General features: G+C 43.2%; 1 protein-coding gene across 2 annotated transcripts in view; it reads left to right on the forward strand.

Moving 5' to 3' along the window:
* Positions 1-27,870, forward strand: part of MPG (N-methylpurine DNA glycosylase) — a 110,555-nt gene that overhangs the window by 38,417 nt on the left and 44,268 nt on the right. For both annotated transcript variants that reach the window (XM_077448796.1, XM_077448797.1), the window contains exon 3: positions 9,877-10,081. In XM_077448796.1, coding sequence (XP_077304922.1) covers positions 9,877-10,081 — 205 coding nt within the window. The remainder of the gene's footprint in view (positions 1-9,876; positions 10,082-27,870) is intronic.

Consider the following 27,870-nt stretch of genomic DNA (forward strand, 5'->3'; position numbering starts at 1 on the left):
ATGGATTATTTTTTTTTTTTTTGTATCTAAGGAAAAAATTTGCAATAAACAAATTAGTGGATTTAAAGAAAAAAAAGACAATTGTCCTAGAAATAGATCATAACATAAAAGTACACTACACAATGTGGCATAAAATACCATCCACCATGATTATGTGACTTTTGAACAGAGTGGTATAATAGTAATAACTGAACTAAAATCAAATAGACCTTCTATATAAGACATAAGATGCATTCAGATATGCCCGACTTGCTTCGTGGATAAAAAACACTTCCTCAGGGGCGGGTGCATCTAAATAAATTGAGAAATATATAAAGGGAGACACACACACACGCGGTTCCACACTGTTTGATGTGGGGTGTGTTTGATGTGTAAATGGGGGTGAGGTGTTGGAAAAGACCCAATTGCTAAAGAGTTTGGGCTCCATTTCTGTAAAGTTCAAAAATCAACTATAAGTAAATGCTAATAATAAAGAGCATACTACTTTCTAAAAAAGCAGGGGAAAGAAAAGGAATAGAGCCTAACCCCAAAGATACTGAAAATATGGATAAGAGAAAATTATCTCTTGCCACAACAGGGAAGACTGAAATACAATAGCAGATGCAGTGTGTGAGAGATCCTGCCATACGGACAGACTGACACCAAATGGAGATGTTATATGTGCTTAACCACTTAATAACCGCCCTATAGCCGAATGACGGCTTAAGGGCGGTTTCTTAACTGTGGGAGGCCGTCATATGACGTCCTCCCAGAATTCCGCTCTCGCGCGCCCCCTGGGGCGCGCACTCGAGAGCATCCGTGACCGCCGGGTCCACAGGACCCGGCGCATCACGGATCACGGTAAACGGCCGCTCGTCGCGGCCGTTTACCACGTGATCGCTCCGTCAAATGACGGAGTGATCACTTGTAAACAAACCGGCGTCATGTTATGACGCCGGTTCCTCCCTCCCCCTCTCTGTACCGATCGGAACAGCGGAGGGGGAGGAGATCGGTGTCAGCAGCGATGTGGGCTGCATCTGCAGTGCCCACATCGCTGCTCACCGAAAATTAACCCCTCAATTCCCTGCAAAAACTCTGCAATACCCTGCAATAATACCCTGCAATAATACTCTGCAATAATACCCTGCAATAATACCCTGCAATAATACCCTGCAATAATACCCTGCAATAATACCCTGCAATAATACTCTGCAATAATACTCTGCAATAATACTCTGCAATAATACTCTGCAATAATACCCTGCAATAATACCCTGCAATAATACCCTGCAATAATACCCTGCAATAATACTCTGCAATAATACTCTGCAATAATACTCTGCAATACCCTGCAATACTCTGCAATGCTCTGCAACACCCTGCAATGCTCTGCAACACTCTGCAATGCTCTGCAACACTGCAATGCTCTGCAACACTCTGCAATGCTCTGCAACACCCACCAATACCCTGCAACACCCGCCAATACCGTGCAACACTCTGCAATGCTCTGCAACACCCTCCAATATCCTGCAATGCTCTGCAACACCCGCCAATACCCTGCAACACTCTGCAATGCTCTGCAACACCCACCAATACCCTGCAACACTCTGCAATGCTCTGCAACACCCGCCATTACCGTGCAACACTCTGCAATGCTCTGCAACACCCTCCAATATCCTGCAATGCTCTGCAACGCCATACTCTGAGATACCCAGCCATACTCTGATATACCCAGCCATACCCAGCCATAGTCGGTGATACCCTGCAATACCCAGCCATAGACACCCCCCCCCCCCCTCCCGCCGCCCTCCGGTGCTTCTACCGACTCGCCAATACTATCAAATCCAGAATCTTTTTTTTTTTTTTTTTTTTTTTTTTTTCAGGCTTCCCAGCTTAGAGGTGAGATGTGGGTCTTATTGACCCCACATCTCACTGTAAAGAGGACCTGTCATGCCATATTCCTATTACAAGGGATGTTTACATTCCTTGTAATAGGAATAAAAGTGATCAAAAAATTTATTTTTGGGGAAAAAAATGTCAAACTAAAATAAATAAAGTAAAATGAACAATAAAATTATTATTATTTTTTTAAAGCGCCCCTGTCCCCATGTGCTCGCATGCAGAAGCGAACGCATACGTAAGTCCCGCCCACATATGAAAACGGTGTTCAAACCACACATGTGAGGTATCGCTGCGTACGTTGGAGCGAGAGCAATAATTCTAGCCCTAGACCTCCTCTGTAACTCAAAACATATAACCAGTAAAAAAAAATTTAATCGTCGCCTATGGGGATTTTTAAGTAGCGACGTTTGGCGCCATTCCACGAGCCTGTGCAATTTTGAAGAGTGACATGTTAGGTATCGATTTACTCGGTGTAACTTCATCTTTCACATTATGCAAAAATTGGGCTAACTTTACTGTGGTTTTTTTTGTTTTTTTAAGCACAAAACAGTTTTTTTTCCAAAAAAAAAGCATTCGAAAAATTGCTGCGCAAATACCGTGCGAGATAAAAAGTTGCAACGACCACCATTGTATTCTCCAGGGTGTTTGCTAAAAAAACATATATAATGTTTTGGGATTCTATGTAATTTTCTAGCAAATAAATGATGATTTTTACATGTAGGAGAGAAATGTCAGAATTGTCCTGGGTGCTCCAGAACGCCTGATGGCGCTCCCTGCATGTTGGGCCTCTGTATGTGGCCACGCTGTGTAAAAGTCTCACACATGTGGTATCGCCGTACACGGGAGTAATAGCAGAATGTGTTTTGGGGTGTAATTTGTGGTATGCATATGCTGTGTGAGAAATAAACTGATAATATGACAATTTTGTGAAAAAAAAAAAAAAAAGTAAAAAAAATCTTGATTTTGCAAAGAATTGTGGGAAAAAATGACAACTTCAAAAAACTCATCATGCCTCTTACTAAATACCTTGGAATGTCTTCTTTCCAAAAAGGGGTCATTTGGGGGGTATTTGTACTTTTCTGGCATGTTAGGGTCTCAAGAATTGAAATAGGCCGTCAGTACTTCAGGTGTGATCAATTTTCAGATATTGGCACCATAGCTTGTGGACTCTATAACTTTCACAAAGACCAAATAATATCCACCAATTTGTACTTATTTTTACCAAAGATATGTAGTGGTATAAATTTTGGCCAAAATTTATGAAGAAAAAATTACTAATCTGCTAAATTTTATAACAGAAATGAAGAAAAATTCTTTTTTTTTACAGAATTTTCTGTATTTTTTCTTTTATAGCACAAAAAATAAAAAACCCAGCGGTGATTAAATACCACCAAAAGAAAGCTCCATTTGTGTGAAAAAAAGGACAAAAATTTCATATAGGTCCAGCGTTGCATGACTGAGTAATTGTCATTCAAAATGTGAGAGCACCGAAAGCTGAAAATTGGTCTGGTTATTAAGGGTGTTTAAGTGCCCAGTGGTCAAGTGGTTAAACTACTCAGGAGGCCCAAATTGGACCCATCAGGGAGTCAAGCACACACACACACGGTACCACACTAATAGATGTACAAGGGGGAGGTTCAGCTGTTGGGGAAAAAAAACAATGGTAGATTGTTTGGGCTTAGTTTTTTTCTGAAATACTAAAATCAACTATAAGCAAGTACTATTAATAAAGAGTATACTACTTGCTAGAAAAAAGGGGAAGAAAAAAGGAATGGAGCCCAACCCCAAAAAATGCTAGGCATATGGATAAAGGAAAATTACCTATTGACACAAGAGGGAAAACCAAATACCAATATCGGATACAATGGACTAACACCAAAAGGAGATTTTATATGCACATGAGCTATCCAGGGGGCCCTATACCAGCGTCATGTGGGCATGACACAACAGGGGGGGGTGTGCACACCTGAGTAGCAGAACCTCCCACCCGTGTTCACCCCCTCATATGTCAGCCGAGATCCCACAACACACATTCCAGTGCAGAAACGCCCAAAAGAGCGTCCTGCGTGGGGCATGGGGGTCTGGCGCCGAAGTGTAATAGGGCAAGCCCGCTGATCACCCCACATCCTGCCAAAGCAAAGAGGAGGTGAAGGGGGAGGGCACCCAGAACACGATGCAGCTCTAGGATATAGGAGAACGAAACTGACATGCCTCCATCCCTGTCAATGTGTGTGTGTGTGCGCTTGACTCCCTGGTGGGCCCAATCTACCACAGTTCCCGGTATGGACACTATAGGCAGCCTTCAGGTTTGAGTCTCTCAGATTCCCGGCTTTGTTTGTATGTGAGTATATGTGGGGATAGTTTATTACTGTCTCTTGCATATTAATTTGCCCTGTCTACACTTTATTATACTGGACATGGTAGCAGCAATTGATTAATGTCAATCCTTGAAAGACTAGTTTAAACAGGTGCTCAAGGTTACCCTTTATCAGCAGGCACAGGATTTAGCTGAGCTACCAGGTCCCTTATGTTTTGCAATAAACGCTGTGAGAGATTCTGTTCTTCAGGTCTCGCACCTTACTCTTGGGCTGGTACATATGCATAGAATACTATGGTTGAAAAATTGGTCAGCCAAATCACCTTGCAAAAAGCTCCTGGCTAGTTTTCCTTTCCTCAGCGAATGGCTGTTTGGGGATGATTTGGATAAATACATCCAAAAACTTTCTAGTGGAAAAAGTACCCTTTTAGCCAGTTAGGAAAAGGAGTAAAGGTATTTCATTTACAGGCAGTCACAATGGCCTCTGCCGTCAGGTTCAAAAGGTAAACCTCAAGGTCAACCCCAGGGACAAAAGAAGTCCTGGGGGAGGAAACCTACAAAACAAAATACTAAAGCCTTATTAAGGGGCGCCCCCGCTCGCTTGAGCGGGGGGAAGACTTCTGCAGTTCTCAAGGGTCTGGCAGGAAGAGTATCGAGACAAATGGGGGATTTCCTCAATAGCTCAAGGGTACAAGCTAGAGTTCCGAGAGTCCCCGTCTCCTCGTTTTCTCAGATCAAATGTTCCTAAGGATCCAGAGAAAAAGAAGTTTCCCTTTCAAGCATTGTACTGTCTTTTGTCTCAAAAAGTGATCTCGGTGGTCCCCATGCAAGAGCAGGGATTGGAGTTTTATTCAAACCTTTTCACGGTGCAAAAACCAAATGGAGATGTCGGACCCATTCTAGATCTCAAAGATCTAACCTGGTTCCTGATTATCCGCTCTTTTCACATGGAGTCAATCCAATCAGTAGTCTCCATCCTACAAGTAGGAGAACTTTTTGGCATCAATCGACATCAAGGATGCATACCTGTGCCGATTTTTCCCCGCTCACCAGAAATATCTACGTTTCGAGGTAGAAAATCTTCATTTTCAGTTTGTAGCTCTGCCTTTCAGTCTAGCTACTGCACCTTGAGTGTTTACAAAAGTCCTGGCCCCTCCTCTAGCCAGATTAAGGGCCCAAGGTATAACGATTATAGCTTACCTAGACGATCTGCTCTTCATAGACCAGTTGGTAGCCCGCTTAGACCAAAGTATGGTCACCACAGTCGACTATCTGTAATACCTAGGTTGGATTCTCAACCTAGAGAAATCTTCCTTTAAAACCGTCAAGGAGATTATAATGCTTGGGTCTGATCATAGATACAGCCCAGAAAAAGATATTCTTGCCCCAGGCAAAGATCAGCGCCATAAAGGAACTGATTCAGGTGGTTAAAGCAAACAATAATCCTTCTATTCGGCTTTTTGTGAGGTTGTTGGGAAAGATGGTGGCTTCATTTGAGGCCATTCCTTATGCTCAGTTCCATTCAAGGCTACTGAAAAACAGTATCCTTTTAACAAGAAAGTCCGATCTCTAGATTTCCCAATGTATCTGTCTCCAAGGGTGCGGCAGAGTCTCATTTGGTGGTTGATAACCAAAAATCTGCAAAAGGGAAGATCCTTCCAGTTACCTAGAAGGTGGTAACAACAGATGCCAGCCTTTCGTGTTGGCGAGCAGTCCTGGAGGAGGCAACCGTCCAAGGGAAATGGACCAAATCAGAAATGGCCTTGCCCATCAACACTCTAGAGATGCAGGCAGTGTGCTTGGCCCGTAGGGCCTGAACGTTCAGGTTACGGAATTGTCCTGTCAGGATTCAATCCGACAATGTCATAGCTGTGGCTTATATCAATCACCAAGGGGCATAAGAAGTCGTGCAGCCCAGAGAGAGGTGAATCATATCCTAACTTGGGCATAAAACAATGTACCTTGCCTATCGGGAGTCATCATTCCAGGGGTAGAAAATTGTCAGGCGGACTATTTGAGTCGCCAGCAGTTGTTCCCGGGAGAATGGTCCCTTCACCCCGAGCAATATGCCAAAGATAGGGGATCCCAGACCTAGATCTGTTAGCGTCCAGGTTCAACAAGAAGATTGACAATTTTCTGTCAAGAACAAGGGATCCGCTAGCATGCGGAACAGATGCCTGGGTGGTCCTGTGGAATCCGTTCACTGATTTATGCATTACCTCCTATTCTGCTGCTTCCACAACTTATTCGCAGGATCAAGCAGGAAAGGAAGTTGGTGATTCTTGTGACCCAGAAGATCTTGGTATGCAGAGATCATAAGGATGGCGGTAGGGGACTCATGGACCCTACCACCACGTCCAGACCTACTCTCGCAAGGTTCGGTATTCCATCCTACCTTACAAAAGCTAAATTTAACGGTTTGGCTATTGAGACCCACATTCTGAAGTGTGGGCTGTCAGGTTGAGTGGTATCTATCTTGATTAATGCAAGGAAGCCGGCCTCTAGAATTATAGAGTCTGGAAGGCATATGTTTCCTGGTGTGAATCCAGGGGTTGGCAGCCTGGAAAGTATGTCATAGGTAGAATCCTTGACTTTCTGCAGATGGGGTTAGAAATTAAGCTGGCCTTAAGTATTATCAAAGGCCAGGTCTCGGCCTTATCGGTATTGTTTCAATGACCATTTACTTCGTATTCTTTGATCCATAGTTTTATACCGGGGTAACACGGCTTAATCCACCTGCTAGGTCACCCCTGAACCCTTGGGATTTGAATTTAGTTCTGTCGGCATTACAGAAACTGCCCTTTGAGCCAATACGACATATTCCCTTGGTCCTTTTGACAAGGAAACTCCTTTTTCTGGTAGTCATATCTTCTGCAAGAAGGTATCAGAGTTGGCTGCTCTTTCTTGTAAAGAGCCATATTTAATTATTCACAAGGATAGAGTAGTATTGCATCCTCATCCTAACTTTCTACCGAAGGTAGTGTCAGGTTTTTATCTAAACCAGGATATTGTTCTTCCTTAGTTTTTCCCAGAACCCGGTTCTACGGAAGAAAAGTCACTACATTCTCTTGATGTGGTGAGAGTAGTCAAAGTCTACTTGAAGGCGACTGCTCAGATTCGACAAACGGATATTTTGTTTGTGTTGCCTGAAGGTCCTAAAAAAGGACAGGCACATCGAAATCTACTATTTCTAAATGGATTTGACAAGTAATTGTTCAAGCTTATGGTTTGATGTGGATTCCACCCTCTCAAATCAAAGCGCACTCCACTAGGCCTGTTAGTGCTTCGTGGGCAGTGCATCTCCAAGCCTCCATGGCTCAAATCTGCAAGGCTGTAACTTGGTCTTCAGTCCATACATTTACCAGATTCTATCAGGTTGATGTAAAAAGACATGAGGATATCGCCTTTGGGGCACAGTGTGCTGCAGGCAGCAGTATAAGTCTGAAAAACAATGGACTACCGGCGCAAAAAGGAACCAACAGATTATATCTTAGTTTGCTGCAATCTAATATGAATGTCACTGTATAAGTAAACAAATTTAAAAAAGTATATGTGTAATATGGATTGCGCTAACTACCACCACAACTCGTTAAATAATACTTTCACAGTGCCTTATGAAAACCAAAGTGCCGTGCATAAATGAATACTCCTATAAACTCCTCGCTTTACAATTAATAAAGGCATATATATTCTATATTGCTATATAAAGTGCAATTCATTGTTGTAAACAATACCAAAAAATGAATGAAAGGAAAAAAAGGACAGAAAATATATATGGACAGAAAAAGTAATTAATTCCAGTGCAAAAAGAATGTCCTAAGTGAGTGATCACTTCAGTGCCAATAAATTCCTCCTATGTAAAGTGCTTCCTTTATCCACCAAACGAGTGACTTCACCACCACCTGCTGCAATGGCCACTCACCAGATAAATCTGTATATGCACCTTTTAGTTCATTTAGGATAACCACTCCGTTAAGGATTTCACCAACAGCCTTTCCAAGCAGTATGTAAGAGCCTCTTGTGCTAATTTTCTCGTAAAGATATATAAATAGCCATCATAGTGTAGTATGTAATCATAAATTTTATTTAAAAAGTAAAAAACAAATTTTTAACTCGCATGCGCCTGTGCCTATGCTAGCACCAAGCATATCCAGCCGTGTGCGTCTGGATGGCGTTCAGGTCTATCACTCCTATCCCCTCCAAATAGCGGTGTGCATCCCACAACCCTTGGAGTGCGTTCCAAGCCTCGTTTTTCATTATACCGGAAGTGACAAAACAGAATTCGTAGCAGCCTCTACGCGTTTCGCAAATTATCTTGTGTCACCAGGCAGCAGTACAAGTCCTCTGGTATCATGGTGCCCTACTTTTGTTGTCTCCCTCCCCTCAGTTGGCATTGCTTGGGGCATCCCACATAGTAAATACTATGACTCTGTGTCCCATGATAGACAATAAAGAAAATAGGACAGCTTAGCTGCAAAATTCTTTTCTTGGAGTACATCACGGGGCACAGAGGGTCCCTCCCCTCTTTTAATACACGTATATTGCTTTGCTACAAAAACTGAGGCACTCCCAGTAGTGGGAAGGGTTATATAGGGAGTAGACTTCCTGTCTTAGGGTGTGCCAGTGTCCATCACCTAAAGGTGGCCTATAACCCACATAGTAATTACTATGGCCATGTGTCCCGTGATGTACTCCAAGAAAAGGATTTTACAGGTAAGCTGTTCTAAAAATCCTATTATCTCTCCCCTTTGTGTCTCCATTGTTCCGCATAATTAATACTGATCTCTGAAGTCTAGGCTGTCACAGTGCACTCTTAATGTCACTAGTGAGATCTGTACCCCCTGCCTGCCTGTGTAATATCCCAGCATGTATAGGGTTAAAGGGTTTGAGGAAACTTGTCAGCTCCAACTGGGCTTGTGATGGGAGCACTGCCTCTGTGAGAGGTTCAGACCGGGTACCTCTGTCCACCCACTGCAGTGAGCAGGAAGTGCTGGCTGAACTGAACTACAGGAGGGACATGACAAGACCAGTGGAATGCAAGGCATAGCAGCCTGTGATTTTGCAAACTGGAAACCACAAGGAATCGACCCCATTATTTAAAAAATGCACAGGCTGTTTCTCAAAAACTACAGAGGCAATCAGAAGATGAACTACATATTCTAGAAAGGTAGGAAAGCAGCATTAAAATTATGAAAAAAATTATTTGCCCCGAATTCTGCTTTAAATATAGATTATGAAAAACACACACTTTAATTTCCTGGAAAAATTATCATGTGCAATTAGGACAGTTGTATCCCTTTTTTGAAAGCTTTTTTTTTTACAGATTTTACTCATCAGAAATTGAATCTGCTTCTTGATCTTTATTAGTGTAGTATTGGCTGACATATTATTTGTTATTTTGCAAAGTCTGTCTGAAATCGTTTTATTCCTTAGTGTTGGTAGTAATGCTCAGGTTAAACAAGCCCAAAAACAAAGCATCCAACTCGCCTAAAAAAAAAATCTACCTGATGTGTAATGTTTTGAGCCTTCTCTGTTAGCAGGAAGACATATTCTCGGTCTCCTAAAGAAAGACACCAGCCTTCTGGCTCCCCAATTGGCCTAACTGACTAACTGAATTCTACTTTAATCTACTCTGTAGAGCAAGATTTATTACCTTATTTTCAACTCTTGTTTATTAGATTTTGGTTCGTAAGCTGCCAGATGGATCAGAACTCCGTGCCAAGATTGTTGAGACAGAGTCCTATTTAGGAGGTGAAGATGAAGCTTCACATTCCAGAGGTGGCAAGCGGACAGAAAGAAATATTGCAATGTACATGAAACCTGGGACGATTTACGTGTATCAGATTTATGGTGTATACTTCTGTATGAATGTTTCCAGTAAGGGTAAGTTGTCTTTCCTTGTCCTTCCTGTCTACCCCTCGACACTTCCATGAAAATAAATAGCACAACTTTCAGTCCTTCCACTAATGCAAGGGTGCTAGGTATAATACTGGGCTCTGACCTCTTCTTCAGGTTCCACATCCAATCGCTGTCCAAATCTTGCCAACTTATCTCTGTAACATGCCCAAAATTCACCCCTCCCCTCTCAACAACACCTCAAAGATACTAATTCACCCCCTGATGATCTCTTTCTTCCACTGTTCCCAATATATTTTTCTTGACTTACCTTTACACAGGCTATCCCTCCTTCAGTCTAACATGAATTCTGCTATTAGACTCATCCACCTTACTAACAGATCAGGGGCCATCAGGGCGATGTGCTCCAGCTCTTTTGTACTTTCTCTCATGCTTGCCTCCAGAGCTTCTCTGTCTTCTGTAACTCCACACCCCAATCTGTCCAGCTATTTCCTAATCTGTTCGTCTTTAGACAATCCCTAAATACTCATCTCTTCTGGGAAGCCTATTTCACATCCCCTAAAAATTGTAATTCTAAATTCTCCATCAGTTCCTCCCTCACAGGTGTTATCTTTCGTATATCACTTTCTCCTCCTTTTTAGATTATAAGCTCTCACGAGCTGGGCCCTCCTAATGCTCTTGTTTTGTGTCTGTAATGTTTCCTTTTACTTTGTAAAGCTTAGCACAGATTGTTGACAATATATAAATCTTGTATAATATACAGTATATGATACACAATAATAATTTAATTATTTCAGTCAACAGTCAGCCATTATTTGCCTACTCATCTTCAAGGACGCTACCTCAATAGTAAACACAAATCCAGACAAAATATAAAAATAAGTCCACCTGAACCTTCCAGACAGTTATTGTGGTCTGTGTCAAGCATTCCCAGGCTAGACTGTAAAGGGGTCTCCGGGCTTTCTAAGCAAATGGTCAATTTACTGTCCTTTTAGGCTTTAGGGAGGCTGGACTGTTGCTAGTAGGTGTAGAAAATGTCCCGACATCAGTGCCCCATCATTGGTTTTAAAATGCAAAATAGTGCCCCATTGAGCGTGTCAGTAGGGGGAATGGTGCCCCAACATTGGTGTCAGATGGTGGAATAGTACCCCAAGGGCCAGATAAAGGCAAGCAAAGGGCCACATCCAGCCCCTGAGCCACAGTTTGGAGACCACTGCTATAAAAGATATGATTTCTCAAGTTTTAGCTAAATTCCCTTTTTTTGCTGGTCCTCTAATCTCCTTTATGAATGAGCAGGCTACTAGTCTTGATCCTCCTTCAAACTCTAGCTTAGTGTAGCTGTAGAAGTACTACTTTATCAGAGGTGTTCTGTAGTGGTTGTGGAGTGTCCTTGAACTGTACCAGTTATCACTGTTCAGAACCTCAGGTAGGGAAGACATCACTTCTGGTTTTATTGGTTTTGTGACTTCCAGCTTTGGTTAGTGTGTAGGCGGTGGTGGGTAAAGATACCAATACTCAATTTTTCTTTAACCATCCAAGGGAGATTTGCTTTGGTATCCTGGTAAAAGGGACCTAAATGAGTGATGTGCTGCCTCCTACCTACACATGCACATAGGAGTAGGGTAACGTGTCGGTCATAAGGTCTCCACAGCCCTTCTTCTGTATAGACAGAAAGGCATAGCCCCACTCCTTCAGTGTCTCAGAAGGTCCAACACTAATGCTGCATCCACACGATCGGACTATCCGGCGGACTTTGCAGCGGAGGTCCGCCAGACTTACCGAATGAGCGGACCTGCCCACACACGACCGGACTTTGCCGGCAGACAAACCGCCGGACTATGGCGGGAGTCCGCCAGACTTTTGAAATGAATGGACTTTCCCACACACAGAGAAAAGTCTGTTCATTTTGAACGTGACTCCAGGTAGACGGAACTAGTGCAGGAGGTCAATGTCGCCGCCTCCATCGGCCCAGTCACCTGGTATGGACTTAAAGGGGAAGCCCTACACTGAAAAAACGCCCCCCCCCTCCTGAGCCGTACCAGGCCGCGTGCCCTCAACATGGTGGGTGCTTTGGGGAAGGGAGGCCCTGCAGCCCCCCCACCCCAAAGCACCTTGTCCCCATGTTGATGAGGACAAGGGCCTCTTCCCGACAACCCTGGCCATTGGTTGTCGGGGTCTGCGGGCTGGGGGTTTATCGGAATCTGGGAGCTCCTTTTAAATAAGGGGGCCCCCACAGTCCCGGAGGATGCTGGGGCTGTGATATCATAGGGGGACATCACCCGGTGACCCCCCCCTTATCCCTATATAAGTCGCCGCATGACGCGTCCCTGTCATTGCGGCTGGAGAGAGCGTTAAATCAACATCTCAAGGAAGAAGAGGAGGAGGAGAAGGCGACGACGGTGGCGACAGAAGACCGGGCCAACCCTAGTAAAAGAGCTGGAAGAAAAAAAAGCAGAGGCCTGGCAAGAAGAACTGAAGAGGGGGACAAGACCCCCGAAGTCGGAAGAAGAGGCGGTGGTGACAAAAGACCGGGCCACCGCTAGTAAAAGAGTTATAGGAAGATAGTGGCGGCCCGGCAAGAAGAACTGAAGAGGGGGACAAGACCCCCGGACGGTGGCGACGACGATGAAGAAAGCCGGGCTCCTCCGTTAGTAAAAGAGCTAGCAGAAGATAGCGGAGGAGTCTGGCGAGAAGACCCCCCAAGACGGAAGACCACCGGAGCTGTGCAATAAATTATTTTAAAAAAAAGTGTGGTGTTTTTTCTTTACACTTTTTTTCTCTAGGTGAATGGGTAGGGGTACATGGTACCCCAATACTAATTCACATAGGGTGGGGGGCCAGTATCTGGGGGCCCCCTTATTAAAGGGGGCTCCCGGATTCCGATAAGCCACCTGCCTGCAGACCCCAACAACCAACAGCCTGGGTTGTCGGGAAGAGGCCCTTGTCCGCATCAACATGGGGACAAGGTGTTTTGAGGTGGGGGGCCGCAGTGCTCCCCTTCCCCAACGCACCCCCCATGTTGCGGACACGCGGCCTGGTACGGCTCAGGAGGGGGGGTGCTCGCTTGTCCCCACCCCCTTTCCTGACCGGCCGGGCTGCGTGCTCGGATAAGGGTCTGATATGGACTTTGAGGCGTAGGGCTTCCCCTTTTAAATCTGTGACAGAGCTAGCGACGTGTCAATCTCGCCAATGGAGGCAGCGACATTGACCTCCTGTACTAGTCCCATCTACCTTGAGCCGCGTTCAAAATTAACGGGCTTTTCTCAGTGTTTGGGCAAGTCCGTTCATTTCAAAAGTCCGGCAGACTAGCACACATACGGGCAGATTGTCCGCCGGACTGCTGAGTCCGGTGGACAATTTTGAGTCAAAACTTGTTTCTAAGTCCGCCGGACTTTTGAGAAAAAAGAGTCCGCCGGAGCCCACACACGGGCAGATTGTCCGTCAGACTCTGGTCCGCTGGACCAAGTCCACCAGATAGTCTGATCGTGTGTACTCAGCATAAGAGTTAGGTGTCTTATCCTTGTGGTGGACAAGTCTGGTGTGTGTTTCTCTTGCTGGACGTGCTAAACTGGCCTCTGGATTTGGGGAGCAGGGGGCCAGAACCATCTGCCAGTTACCTTTTGGCTGCTATTTCTGGGCAAGGTTTCGTAGCTTCCTTCGCTCTGTAAAAAACAAACATTTATATATATATATATATATATATATATATATATATAATAATTTTCACAAAAGTGAGAGTACACCCCTCACATTTTTTGTAAATATTTTATTATATCTTTTCATGTGACAACACTGAAGAAATTTGGACATTTTCACTTAGTGGTGTACTCACTTTTGTTGCCAAAAGTTTAGACTGGCTGTGTGTTGAGTTATTTTGAGGGGACAGAAATACAAGCTTTACACTTACCTCTTTACGTTGTAGCAAGTGTAATTTCTTCAGTGTTGTCACATAAAAAGTGATAGTAAATATTTTAATAACGTGTGAGAGGTATATTTACTTTTGTGAGATAGTGTGTGTGTGTGTGTGTGTGTGTGTGTGTGTGTGTATATATATATATATATAATATGATATATTATACATAGTTGTGCTCAGGGGCGTAACTATAGGGGGTGCAGCAGTCGCGACCGCAACCGGGCCCTGTGATGCAGGGGGCCCATGCAGCCCCCTCTACATATGGTCGGCGGCAGCATAGGCAGCTAGCACACACTATTACATACCCCCTCCATATCCCCCTGGGGACAGGGACCCCTTCTCATGTGGGGACAGGGATCCCTTCTCATGTGGGGACAGGGACCCCTTCTCACCTGGGGACAGTAACTTCATCTGCCCTGGAGAAAAGGACCTCATCTCTTCTGGGGACGGGGACCCCATCCTGCCTAGGGACAGTCCCCCAATGGGGCACCTAAAAATGTAAAAATATAACTAAATAAAAAACTGCTGATACCAGTGGTGGAACTACAGGGCTCACAAAGGTCATACCTGTGACCACCCCCTGGAGTTCCACCGCCGGACTCGGAGGGAAGGGCCCTGGCTGGGGTTCAGGGGGGCCCTTCATGGTTTCTTGCATCGGGGCCCTGAAGGTTCTAGTTACGCCACTGGTTGTGCTCATAAGTTTGCATACCCTGGCAGAATTTATGATTTCTTGGCCATTTTTTAGAGAATATAAATGATAACACACAAACTTTTTCTTTCACTCATGGTTAGTGTTTGGCTGAAGCCATTTATGATGACTCAACTGTGTTTACTCTTTTTAAATCATAATGAAAACCGAAACTACCCAAATGACCTTGATAAAAAGTTTACACATCCCAGTTCTTAATACCGTGTATTTCCGCCTTTAACATCAATGACAGCTTGAAGTCTTTTGTGGTATTTGTGGGTGAGGCTCTTTATCTTCACAGATGGTAAAGCTGCTCATTCCTCTTGGCAAAAAGCCTCAAGTTCCTGTAAATTATTGGGCTGTCTTGCATGAACTGCACATTTGAGATCTCCTCAGAGTGGTTCAATGATATTGAGGTCAGGAGACTGAGATTGCCACTCCAGAACCTTCACTTTATTTTGCTGTAGCCAATGACAGGGCGACTTTGCCTTGTGTTTTGGATCATTGTCATGTTGGAATGTCCAAGTACATCCCATGCGCAGCTTTATGGCTGATGAATGCAAATGTTCCTCCCATATTTTTTGATAACATACTGCATTCATCTTGCCATCAATTTTGACCAAATTTCCTGTGCCTTTGTAGCTCACACATCCCCAAAACATCAGGGATCCACCTCCCATGTTTCACAGTACCTTTCATCAAAGGCATTGTTGACTCCTCTCCAAATTAAGCGTTTATGGTTGTGGCCAAAAAGCTATATTTTGGTCTCGTCACTCCAAATGACTGTGCCAGAAGGTTTGAGGCTTGTCTTTGTGCTGTTTAGTGTATTGTAAGCGGGATTCTTTGTGGCATTTGTGTAGTACTGGCTTTCTTCTGGCGTCTCGACCATGCAGCCCGTCTTTTTTCAAGTGCCTCCTTATTGTGCATCTTGAAACAGCCACACCGCATGTTTTCAGAGAGTCCTGGTTTCACCAAAACCCTTCATTTTCCACTTCTTGATTAGAGTTTGAACACTGTTGATTGGCATTCTCAATTCCTTGGATATCTTTTTATATCCCTTTCCTGTTTTATACAGTTCAACTACCTTTCCCCGCAGATCCTTTGACAATCCTTTTGCTTTCCCCATAACTCAGAATCCAGAAACGTCAGTGAAGCACTGGATGAAAGATGCAAGGGTCTGTCAGGAGTCCAGAAACTCATTGACCTTTTATACACACACACACACTAATTACAAGCAAACAGATCACACATGAGGATGGTTACCTTTAGTAGCCATTCAAACCCCTTTGTGTCAATTTGTGTGCATGTTATCAGGCCAAAATCACCAGGGTATGTAAACTTTTGATCAGGGTCATTTGGGTAGTTTCTGTTTTCATTATGATTTAAAAAGAGTAAACACAGTTGATTCATAGTAAACTAAACGCAGACTAATGTGTAAAACCAGTGAACCCCTAAAGCAAATCCATGCAGACCAGCAGAAGCTGCCAAACATAAAAAAGTGTTCCAACACAAAAAGCAATCAAATAAAAATAAATATGTGGCGCTAACTGCAATAAGGAAAATTGAGTGGTCAAGCTGAATAAAATAAATAAACAAAAAAAAAAAATCAGCAGTGTAACATCACCAGACTGACTAAATCCATATGATAAAAAAAAAAAAAACAATAATAATCAAACGCAACCAATATAGCTCTAAAAATGCATAGGAGTGGATAGCAATCACAAAGCTATACAATTAACCATTTTTTGTTTATTTTATTCAGCTTGACCACTCACTTTTCCTTACTGCAGTTAGCGCCACATATTTATTTTTATTTGACAGTCGATTCATAATAAATGGCTTCAACCAAACGCTAACCATGAGTGAAAGAAAAGTTTTTGTGTTATTCATATTCTCTGAAAAATGGCCAACAAATCATAAATTCTGCCAGGGTATGTAAGCTCATGAGCACAAGTGTGTGTGTGTGTGTGTGTGTGTATATATACACAGTGCCTTGCAGAATTATTCACCACCTTGGCTTTTTACCTATTTTGTTACTGTAGCACTAACCCCCGAAGGAGTTGCTGGTTATTTCTGGGCTTACCATTACCTTCCGCTGAGACTGACCATAGATCCAGTTGAATGGATTTTATTTGCAAACTTCAACCATTGAACAGTCTTTTAACTTGGGAACAGAGGGTTGGAAAGGAAAGTTCAGGTACTCTCATGTCAAAGTCAAAAAAGTTAAAGAACTTGCTTACTTTGACTGCATCCAGAGAATAGCCATTCACAGCTGGATGAACACTCAGGTTGGACAGTCCCTCTCTCACAAGGCCTAGCAGCCAACAAGGTGTTTACTCAGGAACAAAGTCTTTATCACCGACGTTGTTGCAGTACACGTAGGGAAACAAAGCTGTAGAACACTTGTAGGATACCTGGATCTTTCAACCAGCTTGGCTATATCCACAAGACCAGATTCTCTCGATTACTTCAGCCCTTCCAGGTTCTTGTTAAGAAAACGTTGTAATCTTCTCCCCAGGAATGCTTGAAGTATACTGGGTCTCTCCCGAACCGGAGACGGCACCCAACCACCTCAGAATCCTCCTTTAGTTTCCCTGCCTTGGGCCAGCCAGCCCAAGGCATTAAAGTCAGGTGGATCCACACCCCAGGCCATAGCCTTCCTGGGGGCTGGTCAGGAGGACCAGGACCAAGTACTCAACACTTCATACTGGACCGTAACCTAAAACCACTTAACGTCCGCATCTTAAATGCCCTCTCCCAGAGGACACAGCGAGAGGGCCACTCCCACTGACCTGACTCAGAGACAGAGTAAATGAAACGCCCAACCAGACCATAGTTCCATGCCTGCCACAAGAGACAGTGACCCCTGTGGCTAGGCTGAACATCTCACAGCCCAGTTAGACTGACACAGAAGTCTAATTTAGGTAAACAGACCCAAACCAAACTGTAGTTTTGGGTAAAGTTTTAATTTTAACCACTTGCCGACCGCCGCACAACGATATACGTCGACAGAATGGCACGGGCAGGCATATGGGCGTACCTGTACGTCCCTGCCTTCCCGCAGGTGGGGGGCCCGATCGGCGCCAGCGGAGGTCCGTATCCATTCAGGAGCGATCCGGGATGAGGGGGCGGCCATTCATTCATGGCCAACCCCTCGCGATCGCTTCTGACGAATGGAAGTGAAGCATTGCATCACTTCCTCTCCTGTAATGTAAACACAAAGTGATGTAATCTCTCCTCCGTGTCGGTATTTTTCGTTCCGGCACCGAGGAGAGAGGATCGGTGAGTTGCACCAACACGACACTACACAGTAAAACATGCCAGGCACACTCACACCCCCCCTTCACCCCCCGATCACCCCCCCAATTACCCCTGTCCCCCCAGTCACAGTGACACCAATTGCATTTTTTTTGCATTGGTGTCATTTGTGACTGTAATAACTGTTAGGGCAGTTAGGGCTAGCCCCCTTTAGTTCTAAGGTACCCCCCTAACCCCCCCAATAAAGGTTTAACCCCGTGATCACCCCCCGTCGCCAGTGTCACTAAGGCTGGGTTCACATTGCAGCGGTTTATGAGAACGGATGTGATTCGCACCGCACTGCAGTGCAAATCACATCCGATCTCTGTGCGATTCGAGTTCAGCCATACAGATAGTATGGCTGAATTCGTGTCACACCCGCCGCAAACTCGCACGGGACCCTTTTTTTGGTCCGCAGCAGAATCGGATCGCATGGGTGTTCACACCATGCGATCCGAGTTTGCAGATCGCACTGCGATATGCGAACTGATCTGGGGGTGTCATTAACATTTCACTGACACTCCCAGCAGTTCGCATAGGGCAGTGTGAACTGCCGCCGGGAGGCATGCGATGCGGGAACCCGCCGCGGATTCGTGGCGTTCCCGCATCGCTCCAGTGTGAACCCAGCCTAATAAGCGATCGTTTTTCTGATCGCTGTATTAGTGTCACAGGTGACGCTAGTTAGGCAGGTAGGTATTTAGGTTCGCCGCAGCTTTTTATAGCGCCAGGGACCCCCATATACTACCGCATAAAGCCCCCTGATTGCCCCCTAGTTAACCCTTTCACCAGTGATCACCATATAACTGTTACAGGTGACGCTGGTTGGTTAGTTATTTTTTTATAGTTTCAGGGCACCCGCCATTTATTACCTAGTCTCACTAGTGTACCCCTAAATTTAGGGGTGTCTACTTTCCAAAATGGGGTCATTTGGGGGGGGGGGGTTTGTGCCATCTTGGCATTTTATGGCCTTCAAAACTGTAATAGGTAGTGAGGAGTGAAGTCAAAAATTTACGCCCTTAGAAAGCCTGAAGGCGATGCTTGGTTTTCGGGGCCCCGTACGCGGCTAGGCTCCCAAAAAGTCCCACATATGTGGTATCCCCGTACTCAGGAGAAGCAGCAGAACTTATTTTGGGGTGTCATTTCACATATGCCCATAGCATGTGTGAGCAATATATCATTTAGTGACAACTTTGTGAAAAAAAAAAATAAAATAAATAAAAGTTTGTAATTTTCCCGCAACTTGTGCCAAATATAAAATATTCCATGGACTCAACATGCCTCTCAGCAAATAGCTTGGGGTGTCTACTTTCTAAAATGGGGTAATTTGTGGGGGTTTTGTGCCATATTGGCATTTTATGTCCTTCAAAACTGTGATAGGTAGTGAGGAGTGAAATTACAAATGTATGCCCTTAGAAATCCTGAAGGCGGTGCTTGGCTTTCGGGGCCCCGTACGCGGCTAGGCTTCCAAAAAGTCGACCACATGTGGTATCCCCGTACTCAGGAGAAGCAGCAGAATGTATTTTGGGGTACAATTCCACATATAACCATGGCATGTGTGAGCAATATATCATTTAGTGACAACTTTGTCTAAAAAAAAAAAAAATATATATATTTTTTTGTCATTATTCAATCGCTTGAGGCAAAAAAATAAAAAATTCAATGGGCTCAACATGCCTCTTATCAATTTCCTTAGGGTATCTACTTTCCAAAATGGGGTCATTTGGGGGGGTTTTGTACTGCCCTGCCATTTTAGCACCTCAAGAAATGAGATAGGCAGTCATAAACTAAAAGCTGCGTAAATTCCAGAAAACGTACCTTAGTTTGTAGATGTGACAACTTTTGCGCAAACCAATAAATATACAGTTATTGACTTTTTTTTTTACCAAAGACATGTGGCTGATTACATTTTGGCCTAAATGTATGACTAAAATTGAGTTTATTGGATTTTTCTAATAACAAAAAGTAGAAAATATCATTTTTTTTCAAAATTTGCGGTCTTTTTACATTTATATCGCAAAAAATAAAAATCGCAGAGTCAGTCAAATACCTTTAAAAAAAAGCTCTATTTGTGGGAAAAAAAGGATGCAAATTTTGTTTGGGTACAACATTGCATGACCGCGCAATTACCAGTTAAAGCAGCGCAGTGCCAAATTGTAAAAAGACCTCTGGTCATTGACCAGCAAAATGGTCTGGTCTGAAAGTGGTTAAAAAACATAGTGCATGCTCTTCAGGAGACCACCTTTACATTACATTACAGCCTTTAGTTCAATGTTTTTTTTAATCTGAATTATATGTGATGGATCAGAACACAATAGTCTAAGTTGGTGAAGTAAAATTAGAAAACTATATACATAAAACTATTTTTCAGAAATAAAAATAAAAACTGATAATTGGCATGTGCGTATGTATTCACCCCCTTTGTTATGAAGCCCATAAAAAGTTCTGGTGCAACCAATTACCTTCAGAAGTCACATAATTCGTGAAAGGAACTCTTCACACAAGTAAGGGACAATGTTGTTGAGAAGTACAAGTCAGGGATAGGTTATAAAAAAAAATCTCCAAATCTTTGATGATCCCTAGGAGCACCATTAAATCTATCATAACCAAATGGAAAGAACATGGCACAACAGCAAACCTGCCAAGAGACGGCCGCACACCAAAACTCACAAACAGGGCAAGGAGGGCATTAATCACAGAGGCAGCACAGAGACCTAAAGTAACCCTGGAGGAGCTGCAGAGTTGTACAGCAGAGACTGGAGTATCTGTACATAGGATGACAATAAGCTGTACGCTCCATAGAGTTGCTTTATGTCAGAGTGGACAGAAGAAAGCCATTACTTTCAGCAAAAAAACTAAATGGCACGTTTTGAGCTTGCTAAAAGGCATGTGGGAGACTCCCAAAATGTATGGAGGAAGGTGCTCTGGTCGGATGAGACAAAAATTTAACTTTTTGGCCATAAAAGAAAACTCTATGTCTGGTGCAAACCCAACACATCACATCACCCAAAGAACACCCATCTCTACAGTGAAACATGAAGGTGGCAGCATCATGCTGTGGGGATGTTTTTCAGCAGTCGAGACTGGGAAACTGGTCAGAGTTGAGGGAAAGATGGATGGTGCTAAATACAGGGATATTCTTGAGCAAAACCTGTACCACCCCATGTGTGATTCGAGGGTAGAATGGAGGTTCACCTTCCAGCAGGACAATGACCCCCAGACACACTGCTAAAACACTTGAGTGGTTTAACCACTTAAGCCCGGGACCAATTTGCAGCCAAAGGACCAGGCCCCTTTTTGCGATTCTGCGCTGCGTCGCTTTAACTGACAATTTGCTTGATCGTGCGACGTGGTTTCCAAACAAAATTGGCGCCTTTTTTTTCCACAAATAGAGCTTTCTTTTGGTGGTATTTAATCACCTCTGCGGTTTTTATTTTTTGCGCTATAAACAAAAATATAATGCAATATTTTTTACTTTTTTCTATAATAAATATCCCCAAAAAATATATAAAAAAAAACAATTTTTTCCTCAGTTTAGGCCGATACGTATTCTTCTACATATTTTTGGTAAAAAAAACGCAATAAGCGATTATTGATTGGTTTGCGCAAAAGTTATAGCGTTTACAAAATAGGGCTAGTTTTATATCATTTTTATTAATATATTTTTTTTTTACTAGTAATGGCGGCGATCAGCGATTTTTATTGTGACTGCGACATTTTGACGGACACATCAGACATTTTTGACACATTTTTGGGACCATTGTCCTTTATACAGCAATCAATGCTATTTAAATGCACTAATTCCTGTGTAAATTACACTGGCAGTGAAGGAGTTAACCACTAGGGGGCAGTGTAGGGGTTATGTATGACGTGATTTTTTTTTATTGTAGGGGGGCGTGGCCTGGCTTGTGATGTCACTGATCGTCCTTCCCTATAAAAGGGAAGAGACAATCGGTGACAGCCATACAGGGAAGCACGGGGAGAGGTTTGTTTACACAGACCTCACCTCGTTCTTCAGCTCTGTGACCCGATCGTGGGACACCAGCGGCGATCGGGTCCGCTGGTCCCACGGCCATGGTCACGGAGCACAGGAGCGGGTCGGGAGCGCGCCGCCGCGCTCCTGACCCACAGCTGGACACTTAAAGAATCACGAACCGGTACGTGATTATGCCCAGCCGTGCCATTCTGCCGATGTATATCGGAGTGAGGCGGTCCTTAAGTGGTTAAGGGTAAACATGTAAATGTGTTGGGAAGGCCTAGTCAAAGCCCAGACCTCAATCCAATAGAAAATCTGTGTTCAGACTTAAAGAATTCTGTTCACAAGCACAAATCATCCAACTTGAGGGAGCTGGAGCAGTTTTGCAAAGAGGAATGGGCAAAAATCCCAATGGTAAGATGTTGGCAAGCTCATAGAGACTTAACTAAAAGCAACTTGGAGCTGTGATAGCTGCAAAAGGTGGCTCTACAAAGTATTGACTTTAGGGGGGTGAATAGTTATGCACTGACTTTTTCTATTATTTTGTCCTATTTGTTGTTTGCTTCACAATAATAATAAAAAAAAACACATCTTCAAAGTTGTGGGCGTGTTCTGTAAATTAAATGATGCAAATCCTCAAACAACCCATGTTAATTCCAGGTTGTGAGGCAACAAAACATGAAAAATGACACAGACACACACAGAGACACACAAACAGAGACACACACACAGAGACACACACACAGACACCGGGTAAAATAAGTATTTAACGTGCCACCATTTTTCTATCCTTTGTTGGTAATGACAGCTTCAAGATGCCTAGAAACTAGTCATATACATTGCTCAGGTGTGATTTTGGCCCATTCTTCCACACAGTCTTCAAATCTTGAAGGTGCCATGGGCCTTTTCTATGAACTCTGATCTTTAGTTCTTTCCATAGATTTTCTATTGGATTCAAGTTAAGTGATTGGCTGGGCCATTCTAGCAGCTTTATTTTCTTTTGTTGAAACCAATTGAGAGTTTCCTCGGGTTGCCTTGCACAAAGTATTCATACCCCGTGAAATTTTCCAAATTTTGTTATGTTACAACCAAAAACATAAATGTGTTTTATTGGGATTTTATGTGATAGACCAACACAAAGTGGCATGTAATTGTGAAGTGAAAGGAAAATGAAAAATGGTTTTCACATTTTTTTACAAATAAATATCTGAAAAGTGTGACATGCATTTGTATTCAGCCCCCTTTACTCTGATACCCTTAACTATAATCTAAGGGAACCAATTGCCTTCAGAAGTCACCTAATTAGTAAATAGAGTCCACCTGTGTGTAATTTAATCTCAGTAAAAATACAGCTGTTCTTTGAAGCACTCAGAGATTTGTTGGAGAACCTTTAATGACCAAACAACAGACAGATCAGGGATAAAGTTGTGGAGAAGTTTAAAGCAAGGTAAAGTTGGGTTATAAAAAAAAATCCCAAGCTTTGAACATCTCACAGAGTACTGTTCAATCCATCATCCAAAAATGGAAATAGTATGGCACAACTGCAAACCTACCAAGACATTGGCTGTCCACCTAAACTGACAGGCCGGGCAAGGAGAGCATTAATCAGAGAAGCAGCCAAGAGGCCCATGGCAACTCTGGAGGAGCTGCGGGAATCCACAGCTTAGGTGGATGAATCTGTCCACAGGACAACTATGACATGTGCACTCCACAAATCTGGCCTTTATGGAAGAGTGGCAAAAGAAAGCCATAATAAGTCTCGTTTGCAGTTTGCGTAAAGCCATGTGGGGGACAAAGCAAACATGTGGAAGAAGGTGCTCTGGTCAGATGAGACCAAAATTGAACTTTTTGGCTTAAAAGCAAATTGCTATGTGTGGTCAGACAACAAACGCTGTGCATCACCCTGAACACACCATGCCCACCATGAAACATGGTGGTGGAAGCATTAGTTGTGAGGGTGCTTTTCACCGGAGGAGAAAATGAAAGCGCCCCAAGCAGTTCAGCAGTGCTTGGAGATACCCGGGAGGAAAGCAGAGTGGCAGGTGATACCTAGAGGGACTGCGGCCAAAGTGTCCATGGCTGGTGTGCCAAGGACCGGTGAGCAGCAAGCGGAGCAGACTCACAAGGAGGTCCCCCCAAACTCCCCCTCATTAAGAAGCCCCTCAGAGGAAGAGAGACTAACCCCTTTCTTTTGGCTTCACTTAAACCCACATGGACTAAAAGAGTGGTGAGTACCATTTATTTGTACACACACAGACTGCTAAATGAACAGAGCATATTTGGACTGCAGGGGTGATACTGAGTTATTGCACTGCTGAATATTAAACTGTTAAGGGTTAAACGGCTCACCACCATACACTAGCAAAACAAGCAGAAAATAAAACAGTAATTGAGGAAATACAAAAGAAGGGCAGTAAATAAGGAAGGGGTGCAGAGAAGAACAAAGAAGTGAACAATATGGGGGGGGGGACAGAAAGAAGAGGCGCTGTGGTAAAATCTCCTAAAACCAGCCTAAGCCCTGGTCCAATAAAAAAGTACATGACCCAAGAAGGCAGTGTAGAAAAGCAACAAGGAGCCCAGCGGTAAACAGACACAAGTGAAAGAAAATACCGTCAAATAAATAAATGAATCGTCAAGCATATAAATTGGACGATCAGGAGAATCGACAGAGAAGGAAAAACTTGAGAATACGCTGCCTACCAGAGCCTATGCAAGGAGAGGATTTAATAAAAAAAGATAGGTGGAGGTAGAGAACACACTGAGTAAAACACAATTAGATAAGAATTTGGGCCCCACATAAATTATAGATCACTAAATAGAAAAGTCCCTGAACTAACTAGAAATGTTTTCCAAGTTTGGGATAGATTGTATCGACAAGCAAAATGGAAATATATGGAAAAAATGGAAATACATGGAATATAATTCACCCTTAATTTCACGGGCACAAACCTTTTTTTTTATTTTTTTTTTATTTTTTTTACTAGGGAACAGGGCACAATTTGGTGATTGGGTTAAAAATACACAGGTAAAATATATTATAAAAAAAGGAAAACTAGACTCATTCCAAGAATTGAAACACAAGGGAGGATTGGAAAAACTGTGGAAATATTTACAGCTAAAGCATCTTGTGTCAACGCTTCCACAACTGATCAGATCAGAAGAAAAGCTGAATTCATTTGAAAAGCTATGTAACTTGCGGGAGCCTATTAAGCACAGTATAGCACAGATTTATAAAATAATTACGGATATAGCGGAGCCGAAAATACCTCCATTCATCAGAAAATGGGAAAGGGAATCAGATACACAAGTAACAGATCAACAATTAAATAAAATACTGAGAGCTGTAAACAGTTATTCGGTAGATATTAACACCATTGAGATGAACTATAAATGTCTGGCAAGATGGTATATAACCCTGGTTAAAGCACATAACTATCAACCAGAGAAATCTCCATTGTGTTGGAGAAGCTGTAATTTGCAGGGCACTATGATCCACATATGGGGGAAATGCCCAAAGATGCAGGAATATTGATGGGAAGTGTGGCAAAAGATAGTTGAGATTACTGAAACAGAGGTATGAGACGACTTGTGGAGTTGCCTATTTCACAGTACAAATAATACAATAAACCCGTATAAGAATACAATCGTTCCATTTTTGTTAAATGCAGCCAAAGGAGTAATACCAAAAAAAGGCTTAATCCAGAAGGACCCACAATAAGGGAATGGTTTAAAAGAGTTGAATATATACAGTATCGCACAAAAGTGAGTACACCCCTCACATTTTTGTGAATATTTTATTATATCTTTTCATTTTTTTTTTTTTCCCAATAAAAATTTTTTATTCACGTGAAGTCACATAACAGGCAAAAGAAATCACATTATGCAGTGTCAGTAAACAAATATTGCATAACAATTATAAATGTCTTCTGGTAACTTTGACGTAATCATGGACTCAGGATCTGAAACCAACTGTAACATCACTCGTAAAAAAGGAATACCGGAAAGACCTATGTAACAGCACCTACTTAAACAGTACAATATCCTGAGAACTGATAGCACAACTTATCTGTAGGATACGTGTTTAATAAGGGGGTGGGGGGAGGTATAGGGGGACATAAAGGAGGGTAGAAAAAAAAGAAAAAAAAAATAGAGAAGAAATGGAAATAAAGAAGGAGCAAGACTGTGTTTCAAGGCAACCTTCACAGAGGAGTTCACACCAACGCCTTCCAATATGGGCAGACAAAGGCCTAGCTAGACGATCCACTAAAGTCGAGGAACCCCTCAACCCGTGGACAAGCTATCAAATGCATCTGAATATTTAAACTGAACCCATGGGGACCAAGTATTGTGAAATTTTTCAGAAGATTCATTAGCTATAGCCAGAGTCTCCTCCATTGCAAATATACGGTTAACTTCCCTCAGCCATTCTCCAACTGATGGGGTTGAGGTCGACTTCCAATACCTAGGAATCAGGGACTTAGCGGCAATAAGGAGGTGCTTTGTTAAGGACCTTTTGTATCTACCAAGGGGACAATCAGAGATATGTAGCAGGCAACACGCCGGTGTCAGTGGTAGGGTCGTGTTCGTAATGCGTAAAATTAGATCACAGATTTTTCCCCAAAATACAGAAATCCGGGGGCAATTCCACCATATGTGCAACATGTCTCCTTTAGCCTCACCACACCTCCAACAAAGGTCCGTGGAAGCAGGGTACCATCTCTTTACTTTCTCTGGGGTGGCATACCATTGTGACAATAGCTTATAAGAGTTTTCACTACATGCGTTTTGCCACTGCAGGTCCGTAAAGCAGGTCTGGAGCGACGTTTCCCATTGTTCCCTGAAACGGACCGAGTCCGTATGCCCGTGCCGCTGGAGACATGTGCACATAAGTGACGTTGTCCTCTCCACCGGTTTGCCCTCCAAGCAAATACAGTGGTGTGAAAAAGTGTTTGCCCCCTTGCTCATTTCCTGTTCTTTTGCATGTTTGTCACACTTAAGTGTTTCGGAACATCAAACCAATTTAAACAATAGTCAAGGACAACACAAGTAAACACAAAATGCAATTTGTAAATGAAGGTGTTTATTATTAAAGGTGAAAAAAAATCCAAACCATCATGGCCCTGTGTGAAAAAGTGATTGCCCCCTAAACCTAATAACTGGTTGGGCCACCCTTAGCAGCAACAACTGCAACCAAGCGTTTGCGATAACGTGCAATGAGGCTTTTACAGCGTCCTGGAGGAATTTTGGCCCACTCATCTTTGCAGAATTGTCTTAATTCAGTTACATTAGAGGGTTTTCGAGCATGAACGGCCTTTTTAAGGTCATACCACAACATCTCAATAGGATTCAGGTCAGGACTTTGGCTAGGCCACTCCAAAGTCTTCATTTTGTTTTTCTTCAGCCATTCGGTGGTGGACTTGCTGGTGTGTTTAGGATCATTGTCCTGCTGCAGAACCCAAGTTCGTTTCAGCTTGAGTACACGAACAGATGGTCGGACATTCTCCTTCAGGATCTCTTGGTAGACAGCAGAATTCATAGTTCCTTTTATCACGGCAAGTCTTCCAGGTCCTGAAGCAGCAAAACAGCCCCAGACCATCACACTACCACCACCATATTTTACTGTTGGTATAATGTTCTTTTTATGAAATGCAGTGTTCCTTCTACGCCAGATATACTTGGACACACACCTTCCAAAGAGTTCCACTTTTGTCTCATCGGTCCACAGAATGTTGTCCCAAAAGTCTTGGGGATCATCAAGATGTGTTGTGGAGAAATTGAGACGAGCTTTGATGTTCTTTTTGCTCAGCAGTGGTTTTCTCCTTGGAACTCTGCCATGCAGGCCATTTTTGCCCAGTCTTTTCCTGATAGTGGAGGCATGAACGCTGACCTTAACTGAGGCAAGTGAGGCCTGCAGTTTCTTGGACGTTGTTGTGGGGTCTTTTGTG

Source organism: Lithobates pipiens, unplaced genomic scaffold, assembly GCF_037356315.1.
Source record: "Lithobates pipiens isolate NorthernLeopardFrog02 unplaced genomic scaffold, aLitPip1_a1.2 Scaffold_22, whole genome shotgun sequence".
NCBI lineage: Eukaryota > Metazoa > Chordata > Amphibia > Anura > Ranidae > Lithobates > Lithobates pipiens.